General features: G+C 55.6%; 1 protein-coding gene across 2 annotated transcripts in view; it reads right to left on the reverse strand.

Moving 5' to 3' along the window:
- The window catches only part of FLT4 (fms-related tyrosine kinase 4), a 59,990-nt gene extending 37,141 nt beyond the window's left edge, over positions 1-22,849 (reverse strand). The window contains exons 1-2 of one of the 2 annotated variants that reach the window (XM_010578916.1): positions 22,675-22,849; positions 576-672 (exon numbers count right to left, since the gene is read on the reverse strand). In XM_010578916.1, coding sequence (XP_010577218.1) covers positions 576-672; positions 22,675-22,732 — 155 coding nt within the window. In that variant the 5' untranslated portion in view covers positions 22,733-22,849. The remainder of the gene's footprint in view (positions 1-575; positions 673-22,674) is intronic. The other variant, XM_010578915.1, reaches the window with a different exon arrangement.
- Positions 22,850-22,855: the final 6 nt, after the last annotated feature.

Below are 22,855 nucleotides of genomic sequence, written 5' to 3' on the forward strand. Positions count from 1 at the left end.
CAGATTCTCCAGCTCCTCTCACAGATTTACTCACCTGGCCTGGCCAGGGCTTGTCTTCACTCCCATGTGTATAAGGCAGAGCATTAAATCCCAGCTTCCTAGAAAAGCTGGAAGCCTCTCACAGCCACCAGTAAGTGGAGCCTTGCCTTCTCCCATGGATATTTCTCAACATCCCCCAAAATGACCTGCCAGATTTAGAAACCAGAACTACAACCCTAGCAGCCCCTGATGAGGTGAGAATAAGGAACGTCAGAGAAAGACAAGGAGAGTTAGGAAGGCCAATTTCCCTAAAGAGCTTACAAGGAAGCTATTAGATCACATAAATGTTTCTCTATCTTCCTTCTGCCTGCAAGACTACAGCAGAGGTTATCACCATCTCCTCTGAGACATCTTCAGCTTCTTTTTCAATTATTAGATGAATTTATACTTGGTGAATGTGGAAGCTTTCTAGTCAGCCGTGCTAATTTGCAGGTGTATTGCAGCCCAGGTGTCCCTTGTGGGCTCTCCTTGCCTGGTCCTCCAGCACTTATGAAGTAAGAGCAGTCTAAGCAGAGCCACGCTTGCTTGCGCCTTACCTGCAGGTGATGGTCAGCGTATCCTTGGCGCTGATGACGTGTTCCTCCTCAGTGATGCTAAGAGTAGGGGGGGTCATAGAATAGCTGCTCACCAGATCTGTGGAGAGAAAGGAGAGAGGGGATGATGCAGACATCTGCTAGTCTGAACCCACTGCTGTGGGCAGCAGCTAACTTGGCATCACCAGCCCAGAGAGGGGCAAAGCCTCCTGAAGGAAACATCTCACAGGAGTTTGCTCCTACAAGATAGTTTAATGCTGGCTCACTGGGACACAAGTGGTTCATTTGCAGCCCTCCTGGCTCCAGGGAGCCGCTCTTCAGCAACAGCTCTAGGACTGGGGCCAGACAGCCCCTGGGCTCAGACAGGCAGACTAGCATAGATGAAGGCCAGAAAAAGAATGGAAGACCAGAAATCAGGGAATCCAGGTGTGGCCATTCCTCACTAGGTGACTGAGATTGAGCTTACTTGGACTAGGGCTCTGAAGTGATCTTATCTGCTAACTGGAAGGAGTCTGGCAGGAGATTCTTCTATACACATGTAGTTTTCTATAATCAGAGGGACAAATCAGGGCTGCCCAGATACTACAAATGCAAAACTCTTGTGTTTGTACAGAGATGCTCTTAGGAGCCAGCAGGCATTCACTGAATGCCTTTCTCCTGCCGGGCACTCTCAGGTGCAGGCAGTCACCTGAACAGGACCAAACCTTTGGGGATTACAGCAGCCCCCTTCCCTGCACCACAGCTGGACAGGCATTCCAGGAATGAAATTATCCAGGCTCAAGGACGGGCAGTTAAACATTATCACGCATTTCTCCCAGCTTTCATCTGGGAGAGTCCCACTTCTCATGTGCTTGCATCTCTGGCGTGCCAGACACACACCCTAAGCGAGCTCCTTATGGACAAAACATCTCGAAGTACCGGTTAACCTCAGAGACATACCCGTTGTTTTTCATTAGCACGGTGTTGCTGACTGTCATTACTTCTGATCTTTATCGTAAAACTCCAGCTTCTGGAGATGTGAGATAATTCAAAAGAAAAGTCTCAGTGACTGCAAAAACAAGCAAGCAAACTAACCAGAAATAGAAGGAAAAAAAAAAAGTTGCGAAATGTGAAGCTGTGACTCAGGTAGATGCTAAATGCTAAGGAAGAAAAGAATGCAAAAATATGTTGCTAGTTCAATTTTATAAAGAAACGCAAGGTTTTTGCAATGGCGTTCCATGCATGTCTGTCTCCTTCCCTCATAACATTCAAACCCATGTATCGGAGAGATCTGGCAGGGAGGGACAAGTCTCAAGGACATGGTGTTTCCATGGGTTTCACAAGCAGCAGGAATGCCATATGATGCCTCTCCTCCAAAACCATGGCCTAAGGACCGTGGCCCTTGGAAGCCCTGTGGCAGAGCCATGTGATTAATGTTCCTCTATGGGGAAACCTGCCCCAGGAGACACCAAATGGCCGCCAGCCCCTCTGACGCAAGGCCTCTGAGGTGCGGCGTGAGGAGCCAGGCCCATGGAGAAGCCAGGGGTGCCCAGGGTCCGCCGCCACCGGGAGAGGCTGCTGAGGGGAACATGGCGGTGGAAGGACGTGCCGAGCGGCACCGCCAGCACGGCCAGGCTAGGGCTGCCGGCCTTGTTCTCCCCGATTGTTCTCCATTTCCTTCCCGCCTGCGCACGGCTCCGAGGTGGTGTCCCCGCGGCTGCCCCCATGGCAACGGCGGGGCACCGGCCATCTCCCCCCGCCATCTCCCGCCTCCTCTTCCCTTGCCCGTGTGAGGCAGCGTCAACCGCCCCGGCCCACCTCCACCTGCTCAGGGGTCCCGCTCCCCATGGCCCGTCCTACAGACACCCCTCTCTCAACAACAACAACAACAGCAGCCATCGTTCGTCGTTCGGGTCGGGTCGGCGTCACCGCGGGCCCTGGGGCTGGGTGGCCCTTGGCCCCCATGGAGGACACCCTGCCTCGTGCCTCCAACTTCCCCTTCACTGAGGGAGGAGACGTCAGATGTCACACACAAAAATGTGCCCTGGGGCTGTGAAAATAAATGACCGCATTTTTGGTAAAATCCCTTCAAAATGTAACAAGGTTTATTAAAAAAAGGCCAGGGGGGAGGGGGGGGCAGGAGGAATCTGTCTGCTAAGCTGCGTTTCCTATTAATGCCGGACACGCTTATCCCAGTGCAAACACCGCTCTCCAGACGGCCACAGCCTGCCAGTCCATCACGCCAGCAAGCAGCTGGGGGTGCCTGCCACCCCCGTGGTGCTCAGCCCAAAATGCAAAAGATATGGCTTGCCATGGGGCTGGGTGGGGACAGCAGGCCCTCTCATCCTGCCAGTGTTCTGGGGCAGCGAGCAGAAAGCTAATCCCCAAAATCCTGGCACAGCAATCCCTGCGGCTAGCTGTGACAGGCACCGAATTGGGTCTGAAAACTGGAGTGGTCTCCCTTGCTTGAATCACTAAATAAGCGGTCCAATGTGGCAGGAGCCTCTTGGCCGATGCTGTGCACTGCATCTGCCCCACCACCGGGCTCAGGGGGGAGCGGAATGGCTGCAGAAATAACCCCCTGCCTCCCTTCACGTGCTGCCTGGTGACCTGTTAGCAAACAACGCCAGGGGGTGGAGGGGAAGAAAGAAAAAGTACGATCTGTGCAGGTTGAGGCTGTGGGATTCCTGCAGATGCATCCTGTGCACGGTCCTCCGCGAGTACAACAGGAAAAGGAACCACTGCTCCCTCCGAAAGCACCATGGCGCGGGGCTGGGGACGGTCCTGCTGCTGGCAGCCGGCGCTGGGCCGGCTCTCATGGCCGTCCAGCCTCCTCGCTGGCCCCGGCCTGCTGGGAGCTTCGGGGACTCCCCGCATCAGGCACTGGCTCACACTGGGGACCCACTACTCACCCCAAAGCCCCACGCTGGGCCTGGCATCTTGGGATGCTGCTGCCCACAGCCACCTGTGGCATCCAGACAGGCAGAGGGATGCACGGAGCCATTCCCAGCCTGCAAAAGCACCTTCAAGGCCATCAGCTTTCCCCCCGCAAAATTCTCCATCCTTCTCTGTGCTTGCCAGATGATGGATCCACCCCATTGCTGCCCTCGCCTTTTCCCTCTCCGGGGGAGTGTGTGCCCTGCTATGGCTCGCTCCCGTGTCTCGCTTTCCCCAGCACTGAACTTGGTGCTGGGTTTGGCCATTAAATCTCTGCTAACCGACATACAGATGGTTTGTGTCTCCGGCAAATCCCAGGGTGCGAGGGAGATGTCTCCAGAGCATCGAGTGTCTCCTCTCCTCTGAGTCTCTCCTTTTCCACCTCCAACCCCAGCAATGCTTTATCTCCTCGGCCCTCCGAACAGATCCCACTCTCTCGTGCACACCAAATTGCGCCCTTGCACGGGGAGAGCATTAATGTAATTAAAAAGGCATGCGGCAGCCCCGGCAAGCTTTGTTTTTTCAAGATCGTTTCCAAGCAAGTTGGCAGCGGGATATTAAAATAAACAGAGGGGGATTGATGGGATGCGGGGAGAGGAAGCAGGATCCCACAGCCACTCACACCTTGTCTATTTTCAGAGAAGTGCGTTTCCCAGCGGTTTTCCTAGCCTTGATCTCTCAGCGTGTGGCTCTGAAAGGGGCCAGGCTGCACCCAGGGCCTTCTCCTTATCGCTGGTGGCTCCTTCATTTTCCCCAGCCCCCCCCCGCCTCTTTCTGCACCCTGAAATCACTGCTGCTCTCAGCACAGCGGCAGGGCTGCCCACTTGGGTCCTGCATCCCAGGGTTCTCCCTGCCTGGAAGGGAAGCCACACTTGCCCTGGAAAGTGCTACCCAACCTAGGGTGTCTTGCAGAGACCGAGCAGCCCACAGGCTCCAGCCTTGTGCCTGACCTCATCTCTCCACCCTTCAGCACGTTGCCAGAAATCCTCACATGGGGCCTGGTTTTCCCTTGCGATGGCTGCAGACGGCTAAATCACTGCAGAGCAGCGTCTGTGCCAGAGCCAGCACCGCCACAGCGAGCGATGGCTTTGGAAACCCGGGCAAAGGCTGCGCGTGGGTGAAGGTGCAGGCATAACACAGCATGGCACGGCACGACACGGCTCCCACTCTCCGTCTGCTTCCACCCGCAGGAAGCCCAGCACCGGATCCTCCCTCCGAGCCCCCGCACACCACCTCAGCCCCTCTCTGCTTCCCCTTCCCTCCCTCTCTGCTGAGTTGGCCCTGCTGACTGATTAACAGGGCGCCTTTCCGGAGAGGGATTTTGTTCACACTCTGTCCTTCTCGCTGACTTCCTTCCCCGGCGCTGGACTGGATCGCTCTGGCCACAGCCGCCGTGTGTCCCCAGCTAACCGGCACAGCTCGTGCTCCTGCCACCAAACTTACTGCTTTGGGGTTTTGTGACCAGAGCTCCAAAATAACACACATAGAGCAAAGCTGGTCCAGATGAGGCTGCATGCTCCTGCTTGTCTCCCTGCACCTCGCATACCCGGCCCACCCACCCCAGTGCTGTACTGGGGCAAAAGATAGGCTGGAATGGAAAAAAGAGTGTCCTTTCCCCCAGCAAAGCTACCCCGACCCTGCTACTGCCCCATCTCTACGTTGCTGTATTCAGGCAAAAATTCCCAGTCAATGAACATCCCAACAAAGCAATGCAGGAACTTGAGATTTGGACACTTTCTACAAAAGAGATTTCTGGCAGATTTGTACCAGGTAACTGAATCCCCAGACCAAGGCTCCAGGATGGAGCCCCTGAATTTACCCACATCCCAAGTCTGCAACTCAAAGCACCATGGATGAGCCTCTTCTGACTTGGCCAGGCCCAGGCAGCTGCTCTGGCCTGTCCCTGGCTGAGGCTCAACAGCTCTCTGAATGCCCTGGGATTGCTCAGGGCTCAGTGCTACCATATAGCCTGATGTGGCTCATCTTGCAAAGCGTCCCCCATTTCCCTTGGGTTTTACCCCCAGCCCAAACCTTTAGCTGCCCTGAGCTCTCCCTGCAGGCTGCAAAGCCAGTGGTGGGACTCTTTCCCTGCAAGCAGGGCAAGGCATGCACTTAGACGTGCAATCATGCACCGTAGTTACTATGTGAGTAAAGACCTGCTCCTGGACAGCCAACAACAAAATTCCGGTACCTCACTGGCAATTGGGGAAACAAGGACTGAGTGACCTTTTCTGATGCAGAAGAGCAGCAATAGCTGGCACTGGTGGAGAGGGAGAAGGAACCTTGCTCTGCCTTTTCTGCAGACCTCTCCTCTGGCTTTCCAGGCTGGGCTTATCCAAATCAGCAGCATTTGCTGGCGAAAATGCATGTGCAACATTTCTCCTTGCCCTGCAGGAACTAACCCCAGCACCGCAGGTGCCATCTTCCCCCTCTGCTCCAGTTACCTCTTCTCCACCTGCCCTGTGCTGGTGCCTGGAGCTGGAGAACCCACGGCTGCCCACAGACGCACGGGAAGTCCACGTGCCGGAGGCAGAGCCAGGCGCACTTCCCACCTACAGGGCTGAAGTTTCCCCATGGAGCGACTCCTCCTCATGCACGGGGCAAGCATCCAGCTGTGGGTTGGAGCAGCAAAGCGTGAGTGTCACGTCACACAAGGAGCAGGCAGCTGGCAGAGCAGCAGGGGGAATTTGGACGTAGGGCTGTGAGCTCCTCCTCTTCCTCCTCCCAGTTCTCGCCAGCACGGAGGAAGGCTTGTTTTGCAGAGAGGTGAGATATCGCACGAGGCTGAGAAATGAATGGCAGGCTCCAGCCAACGTGGGGATGAAACACCAGGTGTTTTCTCTCCAGCCTCACAGCGGGCAGGGTGAGCCCCAAACCACGGCGGGAATTCACACCAAAATGGAGCAGGTTCTGCCCAGCAGCCTCTGCCCGGGAGCTGCAAGGGCAGGGTGACAGCCACCCATGCCCACGGTGAGGCTGGGGGAAAAACAGAGAGGTGGCATGCTAAAAGGCAATGTGGGCAAGATGGAAACAGACTGAGGTGTAAGCAGTGAATAAATTAAAAATCATAATGATAGAAAACTGGAAATCTCCCCAAAACTATGTATTTGCACAACAGCAAAGGAAGCAGGCCCCTTCTTTTATGGGGTTTGTGAAAGATGTTCCTTTTTCTGCAACCCAGGGTTGACCACCACTTCAGACCTGTCCCAGAAGGGGTTAAACACAGGAGCTGTGCTCCTCTGTGCAGGATCAGCCCCTCTGTGCCCTGTGCTATGGCAGCATCACTGTCCCAGCCATGCAACTGACCCCCACGCACCCAGAGCCTGGGCAACACCATTCCCCTTCTCACAGTGGGCAATGCCAATGGTGAGACAACACTCCTCTGGTCCAGAGATTTTCATCCCTGGACCTCAAAGCCCTGAAATATCACCAAATCAAAGTGGATCTGTGTCCTCACCAATTTGTGAGGATATTCCCAAAGCATCAGATGTTCCTTTGCTCCAACTGAGGCAGGCTGTCCTCTTTCAGAGGACACAGGGGACTCAGTCAATACTTACAAACACAGAGGTGATCATCATTACTGGGTGTCTGATCCCTCCCGTCCAACACCAAAAGCATAACGAGACATTAACTTTGCCCCAAGACACCAGTGGGTAAGTTGGTGTATGATGGCAAGAGCCCCCCGAGCAGGGACCGATATGAAGGCAGAGGAAGGGTCCATGAGAGCTGGTGGAAATGCTTTTTTCTTGGCCCCAGCCTCAGAGATGCCCCAAGAACCACGGGTCTGCAGCAATGCCAGGTGAGGAGGAAGGATGTGTGTCCAAATGGACAGGGCATTTGGGGAATGCAAGAATCGGGGCTCTCCTCCAGCTCAGCACCTGCAGCCAGGGGAGATCCCAGCCAAAGCATCCCCCTGCCTGCCAGCCAAGCAGGGAGCAGGATGGGGTGGGCAGAGACGCGAGCAGAGCATCATGTGATGGCGGCATGGCCTCGACACAAGCAGAATTCACAGCCAGACCAGCAGCACTGCAAAGCTGGGCGTTCTGCTCTGCTCCCCCAGCCCCTGGCACTCCGCAGCACCACAGCCGTGCATCCAGCGCCCGCGGGTCCGGCCAAACAGCCTGTGGCCTCAGTCCAAAAGGCTGCTCTGGCCTCAACGCATGAACCTCAATGGCTCTGTTTAGCCTCTCATTGCTCATAAACTTTAATTAACTGGTTCTTTTCTGGCAAGGCACAAAAATCTCATAACCACCTGCACTGATGGGGAATGAGGCAAAGAAAGTCACGAGCTCTCTGGGCTCCTTCAGCTTTTGGACTTCCAAGCCGGCAGTCTCGTCAGGGGACAGAAGCAGAGGAGCTCAAAAGCAGGAGCCACTTTCAAGAGAGCTGGGCTGCCCCGAGGAGCAAAGTTACCCTTGTGCCCTCACCCTTGGTGCCTCCAGGCAGGGGTTTAAATAATGGTATTTCACAAGCCAGCTGCCCCGAGGCAGCAGAGCAGGGCTACACCCAGCGATGCCGCCACCTGCTTTTGGGACTGCGGTCTGCAGGGGCACAGCCACCCTAGGGACCTGCCGCCACGTCCTCCCAAAGAGGGGTCAAGGAGTGCCTGTCTGGGAGCGTTTATCTGTCTGCCTTTCCCCCTCCCGCAGGAAGCACTATCTCACCATCGCCCTGCCTCGCTCCAGCCCGGTTTCCTGCTCCATCCTGCCAGGTTTACCCTGCTTTTTCCTCCTCCCCTCCCCCTGCCCCACTGCTGTCAGCCCATGTTTGCATTTCTGTCTCCTGCCGTCTTTCCTCTCCCTAGACCCCCCCCCGTCCCGCGCTCGCTCCCTACTCCATCCTCCCCGAGAGGCTACGTCCTGAGCCAAAGTTAGCCTCTGTCAGGTAGCCACATGTCCGGCCTGGGGCAGCGGGTCAGCCGGGGCCACCCTGCAGACCTCCTCCAGGATCTCTGCTGTCAGCAGCCTCCCCAAGCCCCAGGGGAGCCGGCTGTTTGCTGCTCTCGCTCGGGCGAGGGATGCTCCCGTACATCAGAGAGCTCGTTTCCCCTCGGCGGGCCGCCGGCCCACCCTTTCTGCTGCTGGCCAGGGGCTGGCCAGACGCCGCTTTGTTTGGTCCCCCAGTTCCCTGAATCGCTCCGGGTTTGTTGGCTGCCTGCTCCTGCCCGGAGAATCCTTTTCCTGCCTTTGAGACAGAGGATGCTCGAGCCATCTGTGCATTTTATTTCCTTGTAGAAACTAACAAGCCAAGGATTGCTTCCTCTCCCTGACATTTCAGAGGGCAGCTCTGGCTCAGCGGGATGCGCAGGGAGGGGAAGGGGAGCTCAGCGCCTTCAGACAGGAACAGGACCTATTCTGTCCACAGGATTCACTCCCCAACGGGCAGAAATCCTCAGACCTGCCAAAATGCCTGTGGCAGCTCCCACTGCCACCGCCGCGGCTCTGCAGGAGCCCAAGGTGAGCTGTCCTGCTTAGCATACATAGCCACCCCTCTTCCAGTGGCCCCTATTAACTGCATGGCTAAACCCTTGCAAAACTCAATTAAAATTATCCTCCCACATCTTAAGGACTGTCAGGTTGCTTCTTTTCCTGTTTTAATTTACTGCTTTCAAAATCTTGTCCTGCTCACATTCGCTGCCCCTGCAGGATGTGATTAACATGGCATAGAAAGAGCAGAGGGATCAGATGGCTTTAGGGGACCGGTAACAAAAATTAGCACTGTTCATTACATCTCTAACCTGAAGGGACACAATGGATGGTCCACAGCCCATGTGAAATGAGTGTTGGTCCAAATCTGGTACCTGGCAGACAGGCATTGCCAGCACAAAGACATGACCAGGATGGTCGGGGGACATCCCCCTGTGGGCCCTGGGGGTCTGAGATCTCTGGGGAAGTGGCTTGGGAGAAGCTTGTACTGCTGCTAACTCCAGGTAACCTCTTTGGGACTGCTCAGGAGTTGCCTGACTATTGCATGAGCCAGAGGTTAATTGCACCCCATGTCTATCCAGGTGTAACACTGGAGGCTTTACCGGGCTGAAGTACCTCTGGCAGCAGTGGGTACAAACCCATGGGACACTAAAAAGACAACTTCGGCCGCTAAGAAGAAATGATAGCCTATACAGTGACAAAGGGTAAACAACTAAAGGAAGTTATTATCCACTGCTTCCCATGCTGTACCTGATAAACTTATGAGGCAGACAACAAAGTACCGTTTCATGCAACTCAGGTAAACTGTGGATTTTGCCACTGTTGTATACCCACAGAGAGATTCCCAAAGAGAGGAATAAGCTCCTGGAGGACAAGTCACCACCAGCTCTTACACACAGTACTCCAGGTGAGACATCCAGGTCTAGGATCTCTAAACTGCCCATTGCCAAAACGAAGCAGGGGCATCAGGCATCGTCCCCTTTGCTGGAGCCCCAGCTGCCCATGCTGAGGCTGGTGACAGCCTGGGCAGAGCCAGGACCAGCTCCAGTGCCTGGGCAGGGACTTCCACCTGCAGCACTGGGGCTTTGCTGCATGGACACAGAGGAAGGGAAAAGCCTGAGAAGCAGCAGAGAGGAGACCCTTGGTTTGGCCGTCATTAACTACAGCTCCATCATGAGCTGTTCCCAGAGGCTCAGGTGAAGCTCCCATTGATGCAAACTGCAGATGTTCCGTTGAGGGAAGATGGAGTTCAAGCTAAGCGAGGTCTTGGCATCCGACTCTCGCTGGGAGATGAGGAGGCAGAGGCAGCTGACCGGGAAGTCAGACAGAGCCTGAGGGTCGGCACTGAGCACAGAGAGAAAAGGGCAGCAGCATTTGGAAAGAAAAAAGCAAGTCACAGGTTTGCTTTTTCCTTGATGTGTGTGGGCTTAATTGCTGGCCTTTGAAGTTTAGCTCTTCCCAAGACTGTTGGCTTATGGACAGGCTGGGCAGGACACTGAAGAAATCCCTGTACCCCACTCAGGGCAGGTTTCCCCCACGTAAGCAAAGCCTGCGGACCCTGCCTGCCTCCCACCCAGGCTGCCGCAGCCAGGCTGACCATGCTGGGCTTTTTCAGGGGTCTGCAAGCCACGCAGCTGGACTGGGAGGCACCGTGTCAAGCGGAAAAGACCTGCTCCTCTGTCTTCGTGTTCCTGGAGTTTGCATCCAGCTGTTTGCTACTTAGCTGTGAATTGAAATCAACTCAGAGCCCTCAAACCAAACAGCTGCCCTGGAGCTGGCAGTGCCTGTTCTACTCTGCAGAGCAACCCATCCTCAAGTTGATCTCCAGCTGCTGAGTGCGAGAAAAGCTGATGAACAGGGTAAGTGGGATAAAACAGTTTTGCAATTAGATGATTATCTTGGCCTTGGAAAACCTGGATTCAATTCCCCATCCGCTCCAGGCTCTCTGCAAGCCTGTCATGCAGCTTCTTTGTACCTCCATCCCTGCCTGAGCCACAGAGCGTAGGGCAGCAGGAACTGAGCTGCTTTGGCTTGGGAAAAAAGATACTCAAGCAAGAAAGGAGGAAACCTTATTCCTTCCAACGATAGATAACAGGGAACAAAGAAAATGGATTTATCCCGGAGCCAATGCGACATGAAAAAGCTACATTAGATGTGGATGGGTCCAGAAAGTAGGAAGCATAAGAAAAACGCAAGAGGAATTTAAACTTCCTGATTACCGAAGCAGGATTTTCAAGCATCAAGTGTAATCTAAAAATAATAATAATAAAAAAGCAAAGGGAAGAGTGGTCACAGGCATGAGAAAGAGCTGCTGCCTGGGGAGCGGGAGAGCACAAACCCTCCTCCACGGCGCAGCTTCTCGCATGCACACCTGCACGTGCGCACATGCGCGTCTGCACGACCCCTTCTGCCACCCCTGACGGGGTGGGCATGAGGGGAGGCAGGAAGATCACAGGCATATGCTCTTCAAAGGAGAATTAGTCATCAGAGGTAGCGGCAGAGGAAGGAAGCGTCAGGTACGAGGTCAGACGTGCACAAGCGGAGAAGGCTGCTGGAAGAGCTCTGAGCGCTCACTGCAGACCTAAGAGCCCTCCTGGCATCCACACGAGCAAGACAGGAGGTGCAACTCCCTGGGGTAAATACACCTACAGCAACATAGGAGATAAGACATTTCAACCCTCCTGAAAAACACCGCACAGCTCGGCTTTCTGCCATCCTTGAAAGCAGCCGGAGCTGGCCAAACCTGGAGCCTTCCCTGATGTGGTTAATAAAAATCTTGCTCTGCTCTCTGCAGGATCCCCAAGAGGGATGGGCTCTAGAGAGCACAACAAAGCTCTCCCCCCACACAGGGCTTTGCTGGATTGCTCCTCATCCTCAGGTCAGTGATCCCAGCTGCTCCCTGCTGGGCAAAGAGACTTGAAGATGGAGAGACTCGGAGCACTGGGGGGAAAGCCGGCCCCACAGGGCTGTCCCGGGCATTGATGGCAAGTTACAAACGCACACACTCTCGGTTTCTCTTGGCACAGAGCTGTGACCGCAAGCCAGGACCCGCTGTAGCAGAAGATGATAATCATCATCTCTGAGAGCCAAAGTGTATCAGGGCATTCACGTCACTTGAGATTAGCTGGCTGTTTAACATCTGCACAGATTCCTCTCTCCACCTTCACATAACACCCCTCATGCAGCTATGAAACTCATCTAATTCCCTGCCAAGAAAGGCTGAGTTGGAAATGTCACACTTTGTATATCATAGCACAATTCCTACAATGAAACACCTAGCCTAAATGGCAGCATCGGACTCTGGTGCCATTTGAAAGCCAGTAAGCTAAACCACCTTATGCTGCTTTTTAAAAATAGCTTACAAGAGGGTTACCAAGTTTCATAAACACCCAGTTACTCTCTTGTTAATACTCCGAGGTTGACTGTTGTTTTCCCATTCCAAGGTGCTTCCCTTGCCACGCAGCTCAGCAGGGAGAGCACGCAAGCGGACGCAATGGGAAGGAAGCGTTTACACGTGCTAATGACTTCCACCAAAGGAGCACAAGTACTAACAGGGAAATAGTGCTAAAGAGACAACACACCACTTCCTTGGCTGTCCCTATCTGGTCACTGCAAGGTACGTGGTCCTCAGAGCCATGGGGTGAGGCTGGGGATGGCCTTCCCAGCCCCATGGGAACATCAAGGTGTGAGCAAAGGGAAGACACATTGGCTTGGACCACAAAGGCAGGAGAAGCCGTTTGGCAGCAGGGCCGCTTTGGCACCACGCTGGACCAAGGGACCAAGGACAGACACAGGCCCTTTCCCATTCCCAGCAACGTGGGTCTGGGGGCCAGAGTCCCTCCAGGTGCTGTTCATGCCGTTTCACCATGCGCATCTCTCTTCATGCCAGCACAGGTTTCCTAAGTTCACATGGGGCCCTGTTTATTTTTCTTTTTTTTTTTTTTTTTTAAATCTACTATTGTATTAAGAAGTGTTTTTCTTTTGGCAAAGGTTACTTTGGGGCTAACACCGTGCAGAGTCTCCTGCCTTCCATCACCGCTATAACCTCTGAGCAGGAGCTCAGCCTGGCCAATGTCACTTATCTTCAATGAAGGCAGGGGTGTATTTCCCCCCCCCTATTAAAAAAAAAAAAAAAAAAAAAGATCCCAGCACTCCCCCTCTCCCCTAGTACATTCTTTGAAATGCCACCCAGGCCTTGTTATTGCTGGGAGGCTGGAGAGCCAGGGATTAACTGCCTCAGGCTGCATTAGGCTTTATTTGTCTAAGCAGCCAAGGGTGAGGAGCGGCCATAAATATTGTGAAATGCCGAGTGCTGTGGAGGGGCAGCATTGGGCAACGCAGGCACCATGGCAGCGGGCATCGAATCTTGGGCTGGGTGCAATTCTGGTGTGACCAATGTTGTTGGAAACGTTCCTGCCTCTCTACAACACAGGAGGTTTGGGGGACATCAAAACCCATCCTCGTGTTCAAACTGGCGAGATCAAGCTACCACCCATGCCTTCTGGTTGCCTCCGTTAGTCCTTGTAGCACACGAGCAAGCAAATGCAGTGGATCTACCTGACCAAGTGGGAAAATCCCACCACAACACTGTCACCCAAGGGGATAGATACTGGGTCTGAGCCTGTCTGCCCAGAACAGGGCAGTACGGGGTACGCTGTGGCCCCCTTGCACTTGCTCACTGGGATGTCACAGCACAGAGAGGAGATGAAGACCAGGGTATGCCCTGAACCCATCCCAGCACCGGTGGTACTGCCAGAGCCAGCACTTACAGCCCAGGACCTGCTGAGTCTGATAGTTTGGCAACAGCCAACAAACCAAATGAGGGAGTCATCAGGCCCAGACACATGCTACATTAGCTAAATTGCTTTACAAAAGGCATCACAGGGTAACTCCATTTGCAGGCAAGGTGGTTGCTTCCCCCGTGCTTCATCCCAGCACAAGGGCCACACGCTGCCTGCCCAGCGGCGCGGGGATTTTCTTGGTGTGAACGCGTGCATCTCCCATGGGAGCATCCCGCGCTGCAGCCAGCCGCCATGCTTTCGGGGCATGCCGTTAAACTTCTGCCCTTTGCTTCCCGAGGGCCAAGCACTGCAGTGTGGTAAAAGGATGATGGCCACTTAGACCAAATTATGCCTCACTGGGGAATCTGCTCAGGCTAGGACAACCCACCACGTGCGTGATGGATTTCTGTGGGCGCGGGATGCCGTCACCTCTGCTGGATGCTATTTTGCTTACTGCCATTACTCTGAGCTGGCAGTTTCCAAATCTGAGTGTAAACCACAACTCATGCCCAACCTTCTTGCCTTAGTAAATATCAAGATTTACTGTCATCCTTTGAAACTATTGACTTGACCCTCACTTTTTTCAGTATTTATTTTTGTAGGTCGCTATATCTAACATCCATCTGAGCAGACACCAGCATTTCAGAAATGGGGAAAACAAGTCACAGACGGAGAGCCAAACCCGGAGCCGAACCTTGCTGTCGGGCACACACACGTGTGTCTGTGCAGACACGTACACATTTCCCCCAGCCAATGCAGGACCTTCCCTATGCGGGGAAACTGATAGAGGGTTTTCCAGGCTCTGATATGCAGCCCTTCACTTTCTGTACCTTTTTGGAGGGGGGGAACACATGAAACCAGTAAACCTTTTACAGAGTTCCCTGCCACATGAAGAGCCCATGTGCCTCTAACTCAGAAAGCTGACGGAGGACCCCAAAACCCTCCATGAGTCTCCTGGGTCTCGTGAATGTGCAGACAGACCTTCACAAACCTGTGGAGCCACTACCCAACTTGGGGCACCCGGCTGGGCCCTGTGGGCGGTGCTGAGCCCCGTTAAACCCTGCCAGTGGCCAAAATGGTGAACCCGCTGCAGGATGGGTGCTTTGCATCCCTAGAGAGGAACCAGGCAGTGACCCAGGTGGGAGCCCTGGCTGCCGTGGGCACTGCTGCCTGGCTAGCACCGGCCGCTCAGGAAAGCCATCATGAGCTTGCAAATTCTTTATAAGCTTCCCACGTGACACAATTACCCAGAGGCCAGATCCTGAAGCCCTTTCTTCTCTCTTTACTCAGACCAGTCTCCACTGAAGTCATTGAGGCATTGGCCTAATTTATACAACTGAAGGACTTCAGGATTTGGCCCAGTAATAAAAACTTCCTTCCTTTGTCTACTGCTCACTCCACATGATCCCACTACCTCCCAGCCTCCTCCTGGCCACGTCTCCTGAGGCTGGGGCCATCAGTTGTTTTGGTTGATGCTGCTCTTTCGTTTTACCCTCTGCCAGACCGTGCCTGTCTCCCCTCATGCAGCCGCAAGCTGCTGAGGCGGAGGGAGCCGGGGCGGCTGGCGAGGAAGAGGGTGGATCGCAGGGTGAAATGCAACCCGGCAGAGGGGCAGTGCCGGTCCTGGGGACATGCATGTGTGCGGACGCCACGCAGGCTGGGAGCAGTCTCAGCCACCACCTCCCCAAAGGCAACGCTTCCAACACTTCTTTGAGGATGGGATGGAGTGCCTCCAAAAGAGCCTTTCTTCCCCCGAGACTGTAGAGCAAGTGCCTTGGGCAATACACTAAACTTTTACGTGACCGGGACTGGGTGAGGTGACTCCTGCCCAGGAAGGTATAGCAGGAAGTTAACTCATCTCGCTGCAATGGCAACTATGCATCACGCTAGGAAGTGACACCATAAGAAACACATAATTTTAAACAAATAACTTGCAATATGAATTTTGCTGCTTTTTCTGCCACAGAATAGCCAGGAGGATGCAAAGCCCTGTTATCCCCCATGGGTACCTCAGCCCCACCATGGCCATCCAAAACAGGCACTGGGGTTTGGGGCAGGAGACAGGAGCTCCTGCTTCCTTCCCATGTCTACCAGCCTTGCAGACACTTGTGGCACTGATAGAGCAATATATGAACACAAATGGACTGATAGAGCAATTCCCTTCGCACCAACCTCTCTGCCTGTGCCGCTTGATGACAGAAAGCGAACCCAAAAGGAATTTGAACTTAGCTGAAGCAAGAAGCATTTGGTCCTGAGGTATCAGAATAGTCTGATGACCTAAACCTCAATCCTGCAGCTCACGGATGCTCAGGGAGGTGACCTGGTCATATAGCGGATTGCTCAGAGAACACCAAAACAGCTCCCACGAGTTCCTGCTGAGGTCTTCAGTCTTGCAGGGAGATTTTTAATATTGCTCAGCTAAAACTGAAACGGTCAGACAGGCACCTTGGAGCACGCAGCTCTAACCACCCCAGGGAACACAAAACCCTCTGAGCAGCAGAGGGCCAGTGATCTCAGGGCTGAGAGGTTGTAGTGGGGCCTTTGCACAGGTCTGTGTGAGCCCCGTGCCACCCAGCCCAGCAGAGCCAGCTCACCGTGCCCTGCATCCCAACGCAGAGCACAGCGACACCAGTCTGTGCATCGCACAGACTCTGAGACCAAAGTCCAGTCCGGCAGCAAGGGCTGCCTTGCTTAGGGCTTGCTCTTTAAAAAAAATACAGTCTCGCTGTACATTCTGCCCTTTTTAAATACATTAATTGCCATGGAAACAATGCTCTTATTGGTATGGGAGCAGCCTGGTGGCCTCCACAGATGCAAGATAAAAATCAATGGATACATTGAAATACAGGCTGTATTTCAGGACCTTTTGTGGTTTTGGGGCTGGTCACCGTGGGCACATATGAGAGAATGGCTCAGACACTAGCAACATGCCATCTTCTATGGAGAGAAAGCTGGGGACACTAAAACATGCAGTAACATCTCCTTTGCAGTGTTTATCTGCTTGGTCAGAGCACCCTTGTACGGGAGCCGGTCCCAGTACTGAAGTGCGTGCTCAACTTCTGGCCCTGCTCATCACAGCGAGCTCCTGCTGAAGCATCCCAGCCCTGGCTGCCCTTCACATCCTCATTGCCAGTGAGTGGAAAGCCTCACCTGGTCTCAGACCTTGGCAGGGTGGCTTTGCTCCATGCCTCCCCTCTCCCCACTCGTGGCCCTATCCACCAGCTCACACACCTCACCAAAAAGCAGAAAAAAAATGCCGATATAGTGTATATATATATATATATATACACATTCTTGGCCTTGAGAGTCTTTTAAATAGCACTGAGGGGGTCTGTACACAAACCAGCACGAAGGGAAGGGCTGCGAGCACCCTTCCCTCCCTACCCGCAGCCGCCCCCGAAAAGCCGGTGCAAAGGGCAGCCCCGGCTGCCCAGCTCTCCCCTCCCGGCGAGGAGGAGCGCTGCCCCGTTCCCTGCCGTGCCGCCCATCATAAAGGGGTCCCTGAGCTGTTATCAGGCAGTGACAGTTTCCGCCATCAGATTCCTCCTGTCCGTCAGGAAAGCTAAATAAGGAACATCGTTCAGGCGGCTGCAGGAAGAGGGGAAATGCAGGGACATCCGGCCCAGCTGCCAATTTTTCCTTTCCCATGAACCACCACTGACCTCCGCCAAGGGAGAACCTGGACACCCAGCCTGGCATTGGCACCGCTCGTCTTCGCTTAACCCTTCCCCAGGGGGATGCCCTGGCCCCCGGAGCCTGCCCAGGTGGGTGGCCTCAACGTGCCGCGTGGCGTGGTCACGGTGGGATGGTGCACGGGTGCTGCGTCACCGGCGACAGCACCGCGGACCAAGGTGGGGGGACTCGGCACGCCGGCTGGCATTCGCCCAGCCAACTGGAGCCACGGCCAGGAGAAGGCTTAACCCCTCCGTGCCTGCTTGCGGGTGGGTGGCTACACCTTGCATGGCAGCAACAGGTCCCAAAAGCATCACTGAGCTACTCTGATCACTTCCCTCTTTGCATGCACTGAGATCGGGAACAGGGCCAAGCTTATTCTCTCGCTTATCCCTCTGCAACCCAACTGGGGTTTTCCAGGCTCTGCTGAGAGCTGTAACCAGCTCTGGACTGGCTGCTGCAGATAGCTAAAAATCTCATCTCCTCTTTCTCTCTGCTCACTCCAGGGCTTTGCCCATCAGTAACGGGGACCAAGACAGTCTGCAATCCGCTCAGCCCTTTCTCATGGTCCTTCCTGGGGACAGTCCTGGGGTCCTTGCTGCCTTTCACCGCACAGAAGCGGAGCAGGGGAGCAGCAGCCACCTCATTATTATGTGCTCGGAGAAGGGGAAACCATAGCACTTGCTCAGCGTATCTCTTGCTGTTCCCCACCACTCCATTCTCTGTGTTTCCCCAGTTTGGAGTCTCTTCCTGACCCCCCAAACCAATCTTCCCTCATTAGCACATGACATCTGTCCCACGGCACCTCCAGGTTTGGCCTGCAAAGCCTGCGCTGGAGATCCTCGCCCTGGAAGGAGCGGGCAGAAACACAGCAAGAAAAACAATTCACACGTGGGAGAAGTTGTAAGGTGAAATACAAGTCACTGGCTGAGACCTGTTTCTGCTACCTCAGCAGGGAAATGACTCCAGGAGAGACTCCCCACTTAATATCCTCAGCTTATAAAACTTAGTGGGAGTTTCGCCACCGGCCCAGGTTTTCACCCTCCTTCTGCTGAACTTGCACCTAGAGATGGAGTGATTTGCCTGTAGCTGCTCAAAAAAACGAGTGGTCACGCTAGGCTCAAGGGCTTGTGCCTCCTTGCCGACTTGACCACAGGCCATCTCCGCTTCCACTATTTTGCGTTAACAATGAGGCACCGCAGATGGGCAATAATACTGTGTGCCGAAAACATCAGAACTATTTTGACCAGAGAGAAAAAGCCCCCCTGGGACCCAGTTAACCCTCTCTTTTAACAACGTGAAACAAGAAACAAAGGTCTGGGATAGCCAGAGGCAATAAAACCCCTGGAATTAATTTAACCAGTCACTAGATGCCAGTGCAGCTGCAGCAGTATTTCTTTTCCTAATGAAGGACAAAAGATAATTCCAGCTCTGGCCCAGGGCAAGGCTCAGCTCTGGTCTCCCCAGCAGACGCTGGCACACACCAGGTGGTCGTGGTCCCCCACCATGGCACCCGGCTGGCGTGGGACCCTCTGGGGGGCTGTGTGCCCAGCTCCCTGCTGCCCCTCGCCCAGGTGGAGATTTGCAGGAGCTGCCTGTGCAGGAGTAGCTGGGGCAGGTCAAGGTGAAACAGCACTGGGCACCTCTGGCTCACAGTCCAGGGTGGGAAGCTTTCGGCTTTAAATAACCACCTGTGGCTTTTTTCCTTGCAAACCCACATGTTTTTCCATGCACAACTGCCCATGGACCCAGGCAAACGTCTAACGCCCACAAGGCCCCGTGGTGACGAGCTCCATTGCTGCATGGTGGAGTGTGACAAGCCACCAGCCCCCCACCACGCTCCGCATCCTCCCAACACAGGAACCCACTGGGAACTGCCTTCTCCTGGTAAGACGTGATTTTGCAGCCCTCTGTCGCGATGTCCCAGCCCATCTTTCCCAGTGGAAGAATCCTGTGACATTGAGTCATTCTTCACACCTCCATGACTGCTGCTCCTCTGCTCCAGCTCCCCACCCTCCATAAGCAGCACAGCCTGCAGGGTCCGGCCATCACAGGGCTTTCTGCTTCTCCTCACATGTGCAGGACCCCCCAGGATCCCCATCACCCCAGGCTTATTGCAGCTTTTGCACACCACTGGGTTTAAATACACAGCCCCCCCCAACCGGGTGTGAGGGAACCCCCCACCTTGACCCCATTGCTTGGAGCTGTTTCAGTCCAGCAGGCTGAATGCAAAGACACCACGTTCATTTGGAAACACTTCTGCTGCACCAGCTCAAGTGGTTGGGGAGAAGGCGGGTGAGATGGATGCTATCTCCAGGGCTCACGTTGCTCCCCAAAGCTGCTGAGAGCCAGGCAGACCGGGGGACCCATCAAGAGCCCGCTCCTGCTCGGCAGCCACTCTGCAAAGCAACCTCCTGAGCGCTGTGGATGCTTTGTACGGCACTGGAGAAACTGCTGCCTGGCCACGGCCTCCTCCTGCAGCCGTTCCCGTGGGATCCCGCTCTCCCTTTCCCTCCCCAGGAACTGCCCTGGGACTCTGGGAACAGCCTGTTCCCTCCTGGCTGGCCGGGAGCACCTGCTCTTCCCACGCCTGCCCTGGAAAACACCGCACCAACGCGGGGCCAAGAGACACCCAGGGGACAGCGATCCTGCGTGGAGCAAGCCCACGGGAGAGAGGCAGTGGAGTGGGGTGGGACATGCCGGAGGAAGCCCCCTCTCGCACCGGCTGGGGACATTGTGCTGCCGGGGGAGTGTCCCCCTGACCAGACGTCAAATTGAGCTCAGCGACAAACACCCTGTTTGTGCAGGCAGCGAGCCGCGGGCTTGTGTGCCCAAGCCAAATCCCAGGCGGTAGCTGCCGCCCATTAATCCAAAATTGTCCCAAAGCGGACAGCGGGACACAAGGGCCATGGCTGCCCCCTCCCCGGCAGCCCCTGAGCAGCATCTCTCCCATCACCTGCCTCCTCTTCGGAGGCCCTGGCTCTGCTTCATCGCTAACAAGTGACTGGGTTAAGCCAGAGCAGGGTTTTGTTGTGTACTCACAAGCTTTTGCATGAAAGGGTGTTGCTGAAATGGCCCGTGTTTATTACTCGCAATAAAGCAACTGCTTCAAATCCCAGCTGCGAAGGCGAATGTTGCTGCTGGCACGGTCAGCGTGGGGCTGTCCGAGCACCCGGCCGGGGAGGTCTGCACGATCTTAGAGGAGGGCAGGCAGCGGCAGCCAACGTAATCGGCTCAGGTCCTACACAAGCACGGGGCCCTTCCCTCACGCAAAGAGCCTATGCTCTTGAAAGTGGCAAGCTCGAGTCCCCAATGGGATCATTTGGCTGTGGGGTGGCCAGCGCTGCTCTGCGCTCAGAGCGGGGCAGCTAAGGGAGTGCACACTCATCGTCATCCACAAAGGGTTTCCCCGAGCTGCCCTGGGATGCTGGGGCTGAACCTCTGCCTGCTCCCCCCCGTCTCACTGCCTGCAAAGGGCAGCTGCCCAACTCCTCTCCATCCTGGGAGCACTGCGGAGCTGGGACACAGGGAGAGCCTGTGTGCTCTTACACACAGCATCCCCTCCTAGCACTGGCCCATTTAACCCCGTACCGGCGCACAGGAACAAGCAGGACGCAGAGCCAGAACAGACCTTTCATGATCCCGAGTATTTCACCCTTCCCAGGTAGAAGTCTCACACCCCCATCCTTGCTTCCAAGGGGATCAAATATTTGCACCCAGTTGGGATTATGGTTAATGAGGAATTTGTGGGTCTTTTCAGCACTGACAAATTGGTCTCAGGTAGCACAGAAGAAGAGGAAGCAAATCCCCAGGGCACAATCTCCCAGGTGAGCTCCACATCGCCCTTCGTCGCTGCACTAATCAGGCAGCGCTGGAGAGCTTCAAAGCTCTGCACAGCCCTGCGCTGACGAGGCCCACACATCACGCAGCCGCGCTGGCCAGAGCCTCCCAGGCACCGCTCCCCACACCTCCGGGAGATGAAAGAACCTGAGAACAGCTACACGATGCTTTACAAATTGCTAACAAGAGAGCTTTGAACAGCTGCAGCTCCCGCCGCGATGCCACCAGCAGCAGGTCCCTTTTTACTCTGCCTCCTGGAGCTCCCCCTGAGCTCTGGCAGCCCGGTGGGTCCTTCGGCCCCGTGGCACCAGAGCCATCAGCAGCATTTTGGGCAGAGCAGGTTGACAGTGCCACTGCCGGCGATGCTGTCCATACCGCACCTCTGCGGCCAGACCTGCAGTCCTCCCATGAGCTCACCTCAACGATGGCAGCGAACACCACCAGTGACAGTGAGTCACTGAGCTGAGGCTACAGAAAATTCTATTTATGCTCCCAAAATTCATCTCCCCATGTTGCAAGCTTCCAGCATTACTAACTTTCTGTCGGTCTTGCTCTGATCTGGGCTGTAAACTGCTTTACCTGTGCAAGCAGGAGCTTCCCTGGGGGAAGCTGGTGGGGCTGGTGCCCCGTCCCCGCCGCCCTGGCAGCACCCACCCAGCTCTGCTCTGCCCCACGGTCTCTGCTCTCTGGAAGGGCGTTGCAGCCCCATCTCTACCACGATCCCACATCCACCTGACCCAAGCTGTGGCCAAGGGGTTCCACTCGCTGCCCAACAGCCTTTTGCCCCAGAAGCGCTACGGGATGGAAAAGCATTTCACCAGGATCTGCCTTGGGTGACTTCCCAGGCGGACCAGAGCTGCCAGCAACCGGCTGGGAGAGGCAGGCTGGACGGCATCGCGTGGACCACCGCCTCCTCACACCTTCCTCCCCAACGCGCTGCCCTGCGCTCACAAATTAATGACTCTGTGCATGAAAAAATAAATAAACAGAGCAGGGAGCCGGCCTCCAGTTTGCCCTCCTGGCCGGGCTCTTCCCCGGACAGAGAAATCCCTCCTGCAAGAGTCCGGTGCGGTTTCTCCCTGCTTGCAGCGAGCACACCCGCGGCACGGGCACAGCGTGGGCTCACCCACAGCCTCACCCCCGCGGCCCCCGAATCCCCCAGGGACGACAGCAGGGTCCTCCCGTCCCGTCCTCTCGCTGCGGGGACGCTGTCACAGCCGTCGGGGACACCCGGGGCGGGCTGCGGCGGGACTGGGGGGACCCCGGGGCGGGCTGCGGCGGTCCCGGTCGTGGCTGGGGGGGGCCCCCGGAGTGGGAAGCGCCGGGTCCCGTCCCATCCCGCCGGGGCAGCCCTCCACCCCCAGCGCGCCCCGCAGGTGCGGGGCGAGCGGCAAGAGCGGGCAGCCCCCCCAGCCCCAGGCGGGCAGGAGAGGAGAGGAGAGGAGAGGAGACCCCCGCAACGCTCACCTGCTTCCGAGACAATGCCGAGCCAGAGCCAGAGGGGCAGCGTGCAAACTCTCTTCATCTCCGGGGCCGCGGGCAGGTCCGTGCGGGGCGGCGCGGAGCGATGCGGTGCGGAAGGGCTCCGCTGCCCGAGCTTTGCTCCCGCCGCGCCCCAAAGCTGCGGTAACGCGGCGGCGGCGGGCGG

The sequence above is a fragment of the Haliaeetus leucocephalus genome, unplaced genomic scaffold, assembly GCF_000737465.1.
Source record: "Haliaeetus leucocephalus isolate CR32 unplaced genomic scaffold, Haliaeetus_leucocephalus-4.0 Scaffold656, whole genome shotgun sequence".
NCBI classification, from domain to species: domain Eukaryota; kingdom Metazoa; phylum Chordata; class Aves; order Accipitriformes; family Accipitridae; genus Haliaeetus; species Haliaeetus leucocephalus.